The following is a 7,816-nucleotide window of genomic DNA, read 5'->3' as shown; positions in this document are numbered from 1 at the left end:
CTACAAGAAGTGCCTGCACTTGAAAGATGAGGGGTCTACTGCGAATGTCCAAATCGAAAGTTCTTCGACTTCGGCCAGTCCTGATGATGGTGCTCGGGGAGACACCAGTTAAAAAGAAGAGGTCAATGGGGCAACGTGAAACGTATGCAAAAAAGAAAGTGTCTCGACTACAGAGCCGTGCACAGTCCGTGATGGCACGGGGCCTTGGTCTGCCCATCGAGGAACCCTCAGCTGAGAGAACGGAACTGGCTGATGAATACGAGCAACTACTGCAAGAACTCGAGAGAAAGTACAAAAGTGAATTTTCCGCAGCTAAGAAAACATCGATACTCACCCTAGCCCCTGCCTCTTGCTCAAAGAAAAAAGTTATGGACTTCTTCGGCGCACCAGAACGAATGGTCCGTAAAGCCCGTGAACCTAGGAGCACCGACGGGGAGGAGGGTGCCGCAAGGAAGCCCATCACGTGCGGCGCGTCGCGAGAGGCGCACCGGGGTGAACTTAAAAATTCGTCGCAGTCGTATAACAAAAAACACCCTGGAGAAATATTTTACACTTATAACTGGGAAACTATGCTACATTTGTGCGGAAATTTCTTTCCTTTAGCGCGTCCGCCAATGCCACTTTTTCTTCGGCGAAATTTTCAATTTTTCCTAAAACTACCGACTTTCGCATTTTTTTACAGCCTAACGGTTTAATTTTCTGGCGTCAAACTTTTTTAGTGCAATGTACTGGTAGGCCCCTACAAATAAAAAATATAACTTAGCAATTTCTGCTCATGGTGCTTTTTAGAAAAATGTTGAATTCGTTCGATTTCGCGCCTCTTTCGCGGAAGCGTAGCTCGCTTTCTCTCCACTCGTGGCGACTGCAAATCCGATGATAACTAGTTTAAACTTTTCGGAAGCACGTCCCGTTAGAATTTTTCAGATATGTAAAGCCGTTCGCCTCTGCACCTGCTCAAATGCATTATGGTTTTGGGTTCGGAGCGGAAGTTCGAAGCCCCCTAGCTGCAATTCCGTGCGGATCCCAGACATATTTCACACAGAATGTATGTACGTCAGTGAGAAGGACAGATATTTTTTCACGAAAATCGGCGATGGTCGAGCCACGCCATTGGGACGTTTGAGCTGGAATCACCCTTGGGCAAGTTCCTTGCAGCTGTTCTGGCTCATGCAAAATGATTATGGTCGGTCGTATGAACGGAGACGGCTGGTGTGAACCCAACTGAAACTCAACACAAACTGTGTCGACACTATGCCAGCGAGATGATGACGCAAATAGAAGATGAAAGAAAGCGGAAGGCCAGCGCGGTGTTGAAGCAAAATGAACCTCCTTATCACATACTGTAAGGACAAGCAAAGAAAGGAATCCGTTTCCGTAATAGAATCCGAGCTATCAACGCTCACTATAATTTCTTAGGAGCTATATCAAGCGAAGATGACCTTGCAGCAGATCCTCAAAGCAGCATACTTTGGAACTTTCTCTTTATACTAACCGAGCGAAGCCATGGCTGGCGTGCACGCACCTTTTCTTCTGCTCGTACTTGGTGCGTATGCAGTTGTGACCTCTGGAGAAAACACAGAGGTGAGTCTCATTGAAGCACTAGTGATGGTATATTTGCATTTTGTTCTTAGGCCGATGGCAATATTTATAATCATGAGGCCGTTTGGTCTGTTCTGGCGGTATAGTGGTGGCGGAGCTGGTGGCTGGTGTTTCGCTACCGCTTGCGGCTCACCTGAAGATGGTCCTTTGACCACTCAACGTCATCGCTTTGTCGTGCGGTGTTGGGTCGGGAAACGTTTGGGAGGAAACGGGAACAGAGAAGTAGAGGGCACCCGGGAGCTGCCATAAGATGTGTGGCTCTATCATGTTATGTAGCTTCCCCCTCCCTCCCCCCGAGTGTTCACACATGATCATGAAGATGATCATCAAGTGTAGCAGCAAAAAACCAGACAGAGTCACGAGAACGAAACACGGAAAACTGCTGGTTTTTGGCTGCTGTACGTGATGATCACATACCAACTACACCGCCTTTACACACGCTATGACCAAGATGATCAGACAAGTGTTTCACGAGAGAAAACGAGAGGACGCATCGTTAATATGGTTTGACTTCGTTTTTTGGATACCAAGGAAAAACTGCGAGCAGCCACGCCTGCTATACCTATACCTCGTCGTAGGCTATATAAGTTGGTAATCCACAATAGCGTGATTTGATAGCTGCAAACGTAAGGGCCAGCTCTCACTTGGCGACGTCCGACGCGACTTCTGAGCGGGCGGCACAAATAAACGCGCATTTCCGGCGTTGGAACAGGAGAGACGTCAAGCAAAAAAAAAAAAAAATTGTCGTGTCGAAGTTCTTTCACGACGTCGGCGAGAGTTGCCGAGAACAATATACTGGCGACCAATAAGGTGACACAGTAAGGCAACGCCTCCTGATTTTTCGTCTGCTTTGGACGACGGAATGCCACTGCGGCGGAAATGCGCCTCTACTTCCGCCGCCCGCTCACGACGTCGCGTCGGGCGTCGCCTAGTGAGAACTGGCCCTAAATATGGAAGGCAATGTCGTGCATTCCTGTGCTATTTACAGTCTCTCGGTTGGCCGCATCAATAAGCATTGCTATTTCGCTCCGTGTTTTCCGTCGCAACATGTAGTTTGCTCCAAAAAAGAGTGTCCTTTGTGAGCTTGAAAAAAGTGGAGGATGCGGGGCACGTCTGAACGGCAGTACTTATGACGTGATCGACCGTAATCACGGTCCCTCAATACTCTTTCTGGTCAGGAAACTCCCGCGGAGACTTTCGTGTCCGCCGCTGCATGCCTGCGCGTATCGAGTGCGAGTGTTTCTGCGGGTGTTTGGAAGTGAGAACTTTTTCTTTTTTGGTGCTTGCGTTTTGCGTGCGTAAGCAGAGGTTCATTTTTTTAAATATCCTTAAAATTTACTGCAATCTTTGCACTCTGTTCGTGTGTAAGAATGATCTACACAGATGGAGACTGATACGAGCATGCAGCATTTTGGAATGACTATATTCCTCGGAGCCTTAACTTTACGAGAAGTGAATGAAAGTATTTTTTTCTTTGTCTACAAAACAGCGATGACTTGGTATACGGGAATAAATACAAACCATTCGCTAATAGCCTTATTGGAGTTGTACTGCGATGAGTGTGGTTTGTGGAGCATCAAACACTATAAGAACCGTAAAATTTTCAAATGATAGGTCTTTCAACATGATGTCAATACAATAACATTTCTTATGGTACAACTTGCGAGGAAAGAAGTTAGAAGCAGTAAACGAAGTTAGCTAATACCCGTTTACTCGTTTACGCACCCGTTTACATACCGGCTTATATATTCGTTTTTGCTGAATCGGAAACGGGGAGAGGGAGGGATGATGTTTTCACCTTTTTACCTTTTCATTTTTCTTTTTCCTTTCTGATCTGCAATACGTGAAATTTTTCTGCGGCCTATACACTACAGACTCTAGAGCTCGTTCATGGCCGTGTATGGTGCTACAAAATATCGTTTCTTTGGCTTCATCATTACTTTCAAGCGAAAGACTGACTCATTAAATTTTCTGCATTTCTCCTTACTTATCTCTTTCCGCTTATTATATTTATTTGTCACCAGATACTGCAACGTTTTTCTTGTAAATGTAGTTCTTGGCCAGTCCTAAAATTTATTTCCGAGCTATGAGAACAGTGGCCGCTCCCACATAAAACTTCATTCTGTAGCAGCACACGCCGCTACAATTTTATCATTTTAAATAGATTGTTCATTGGAACGTCCTGGAACTGATCTGACTGATACGCCGAGGCTATCTCCAACGCGATGAATTTGACACCTGAATCTCGTCAGCCAATTTCTATAGCTGAAAAGTGCTATTAGGGCCACACTTCAGTAAGCGGAAATTCTATCCTGTTAATATAGTAACCCGGCTTGAATCATGTTGGAATCTCCTTATTACAACTGGTTGGTCAGTCAGTCCAAGCCGCAAAAATAGTAGGAATACTTGAAGGGTTCTTCAGAAATATTATCATGGGATGATCATGTGCATTATGTTTAAAGGGAACGCATGAGAGTCATTGCTATCTTAAGTCGATACATCTTCCCAAAGTGTGTAAAGATATCTACAATACGTTAATAGTGTAATATAGATCAGTTATTGTCAACCACATCGAAAAACAACATAAGTTTATTTCTTCACCGAAAACGATCGAGTCATGCAATTTATAGCATGTGTATCCCCCGTCTCTCATACCACCAGAGACGACTTTCAGATGATCATGATTACAACGCAGGATTTCTATAAGTACTTCTTCTGAAGTCTTATGTCTTCTCTGAAATAGAATCACCTCGTAATTTTATCTCTGCTCAGATTGCAACAAACTGCATGCTACGAGGAAACCACGCGTTTGGAAAGTTTCGCCCTCACGAAATAACTACCGAAAGCGGCATTACTTTATAACACACCACTATAGTTTGTGTGATTGTGTAACAGAATGAATTAATATGTTTCTCAACCTTCATTGAGAGATATGAGTGAGAGTAAAATCAACATTTTCCGTGCCAGAAAAAGACAACAACGAAAGTTCCAATCTACGCGGAAAATCTACAAATTTACGCTAACTGAACTAAAATGTGCGGGCTGAACTCATGAACCTATTCGAGAATTATTTCTGCTCTAAACCCGAAATGAACTTTAAAAAGTAGCTGATCAAATCTTCCCTAAAAACACGCAGCGCTATGGAAACGTCGTCTGCTCCACGAGGGTGTCTCCTCCCAAATGACGCGATCGCACCATGCGGGAGCAATTGTCCCTAAGTGACCTTGTCTATTGTATTCGAGCGGAGTTTCCAGACCAGAAAGAGTATTGAGGGACCGTGACCGTGATTGATCGCGATAGCTGACCTGATCACAAGGTGGCATACTCTAAATCGGCGCCTACAATTTGGTGGTACGGTTCTTTCGACATTCTATAATGTCGCTGAAGATCATAGTTGCCCTGTAAAACCTAGAACTATGACTGTTTCTCCGGTATAAAAATATCCACAGAGCCAATGAAAACCTCCAGCTTGAAGAAGTTAGTCGCAGCTTATTCTGCGGAGCCCACACGAATTCCAAGCGCTGGACACGTACGGAGGTTATGATGGGCGGTGTCACATTATTACCCGTGCATGGATAGTTACTTGATGTCATAATTAATGTACTCATTGCTCTTGTTGCACGGAATTCAAAAGATCATACTTAGAGTTATATTGACCGCTGCGATGATTGCAGGGGGACGCAACGACAGCGGTAGTCCAAGACCAAGTGCCAACGGACGTTGAACCAGATCCACCTCCACCGGAAAAGTCGTGTGGAATACGTGCTGAGCAGCTACGGGAAGAGAATCAGCTGTTAGCAGAGCGCGTCGAGGCCGCAGTGGCCGAGGCAGTGGACACGCTGAAATCGGCACTCTCTCAACATACGAATACGTCTGCCGTGAACACAGTTGAAAGACTGGATAATATCCAAACTTCTGTGGAAGAAATCTCGAAACGCGTGACTGATTTCGAGGCCAATGTGTTGCAACGGCTGACAACAATTGAAGAATCATTGCAGTTATGTAACCAAACAGAAAATCTGAATAATGTTTCGGAAGGTCTCGAACAGCTGAGTGACACCCCAGAGCGGCTGAGTAATATCGAATCGAAACTTCCAGACATAGTAACAGGGGTTTCAACTACAGTTGAGGAGTTGCTGAAAAACACTACTTGGATGATGAAACACGCAATCTCTGACGCCATAGGATCGCTGAGGAATACATTGGAACCAAAAGTAACCCTCACTCGACATTTTTGGTACGTGGAGAATTTTTCTGAATTTGTCCGGAGAGCAACAATATCTTCCCCAACGGACGTGTACAGTGACATCATGGTTGTAGCTGGCTACAGCAGCAAGATTAATGTACAATTGAAGGAATTCCAAGAAGGTCTGTTCCTCGGGCTTTACTTTTCCCTTTGTCCCGGGGAAAACGATTCATACTTGGAATGGCCTTTCAGAATTCCCTACAGTTTGTCAATTGTCCATCCCAAATCCTCTGAACAGGATCTGAGCAGGAATTTTTCAATGGGGACGGCGAAAGAAGAATACGCACCCTGCTTTTCCAAGCCAAAGAAAGACTGTAATAGTGCATACGGCCACGATGCACTTGCTTCAGTGTCAACTCTGGAAAGCGATGGTTACGTTATGGATAACGCCATAACAGTTGCACTGACGCTGTACCCATAGAGTTTCGTTCGTACCCACGTTTCGACGTCTTATACCCCTGACACACGGGCACGTTTGAACTCCTTTCCACTACTGGTTCTTTACACCAGCAAAGGACACATTCGCGAAAGGAGTTCGTGCCGGTGACACACGACATAAGAGCGAACTCCTTTTGGTGTTTCGCTCGAAAAATATGCCCAAAGACGTCGCGCTAGATATTTCCATTAGAATCAGCCTGCACGTACGACATAGTAACAGTAAACATAACAATGCGACCAATGAATTCAAAATACTACTGCAACTGCAATATCTGTACGCAGACTTCGAGCACTTGAAAAATGAAAACAGTCTAGCCTTCGTTCGAGAGTATTGTGGTATTGTCCGCCCTTCGTTCGAGGCTACGCCATACGCCTTTACAGATGAAAAGGAGATCGCCGATCTCAGCTTTCCAAAAGGACCGTTTCGTAAAAGGAGATTCTCCTTTGCCGTGTGTCCTTTCTGTTAGGTGTCCCTTTGTGTAAGGGGGTTCATACGTGCCCGTGTGTCAGAGATATCACTCAATGTCCAAAAAACTTCGCGTAATGTAAATAGTAATGTGTCGTCATCTATGGACTTAGTGAATCACCAAAGCCCGGCTCGACTAGAGATAGGCAATAGAGTTCACTGGAGGTCATGGAATGGCACAACCACAGTGTCATAATGACGTCACAGGTGCTCAAGTTCTTCGGAGCAAGTGACCCTCGCGCAACCTGGATCTGAATGGACCGGCAGACTAAGAAGATTCCAGCGTTGATGTTGATCCACAGTGATTAGCTGTGATGTTGCAACAGAGCATGCTTCATTTCTACTACAGCTTTTACCCTACTCGCTGTGGAACTCGCCTGCAGCGCAGCTGCCTGGTCGTGCGTCAAATAGATATCGGAGTCTTCCAAGAAAGTTCAAGATATAGCTAGCCCTTACAAAAGTTGACTTCCCCTCTCTATAGAATTCTTAACTTCGTTTTATGACTCTATCTAGTATCTATCCACTGCTACTTTCTATCCACTTAATCTAAAGAAACTGTAGAGAATTCCTGTCGATTGCTCACCAGTGCTGCTTTCTACTTTCTATACATAAGATGTATAAGCATCCTATACAAGTTATACAGACACAGGTATATACACAACTTATATGAGATTTGAGACAACGCAATAAAAATATAATTTTAATACAAATGTGTACAATTCCTAATGAATATGATGCCAATATTGAGAAGTTTGCAGCTGAGATGCCACAGCAGTAGTGGTTATGGGACGTGTCGGCTGTTTCAAGAATTATTCGAATCAAGTCCCTGACAGAATGTTACCTGGAACATTTATTGCGAGAGAGAGAGAGAGAGAGGGAAACGCGCGATTGTGTGGCACTGCGCATGCATGAGTTTCGATGGACCTAGTGAATGTCTCAAACCAAAAAGCAGTAAGAATTAATACTCCCAGCAATTCCTCACTTCAGCGTTGTTTGTACGCGTAACTCAATTAATCTTAGACACCTCACTCTTCAATTTGGCTCGGAGGCGAGCAGGACTCTCGGGT

General features: G+C 44.7%; 1 protein-coding gene across 1 annotated transcript; it reads left to right on the top strand.

Annotated features, from left to right (window-relative positions):
• The first annotated feature begins 1,461 nt into the window (after nt 1-1,461).
• On the top strand, nt 1,462-7,459 carry LOC135378200 (uncharacterized). Its single transcript, XM_064611145.1, has 2 exons — nt 1,462-1,581; nt 5,274-7,459. The coding sequence occupies exons 1-2, from the start codon at nt 1,504-1,506 to the stop codon at nt 6,264-6,266; spliced, it is 1,071 nt and encodes a 356-aa protein (XP_064467215.1). The 5' UTR covers nt 1,462-1,503; the 3' UTR covers nt 6,267-7,459.
• Nucleotides 7,460-7,816: the final 357 nt, after the last annotated feature.

The sequence above is a fragment of the Ornithodoros turicata genome, chromosome 1 (assembly GCF_037126465.1).
Source record: "Ornithodoros turicata isolate Travis chromosome 1, ASM3712646v1, whole genome shotgun sequence".
In the NCBI taxonomy this organism is placed as follows: domain Eukaryota; kingdom Metazoa; phylum Arthropoda; class Arachnida; order Ixodida; family Argasidae; genus Ornithodoros; species Ornithodoros turicata.
The sequence above is the reverse complement of the archived record's forward strand: the minus strand, read 5'-3'. Positions and strand labels throughout refer to the sequence as shown.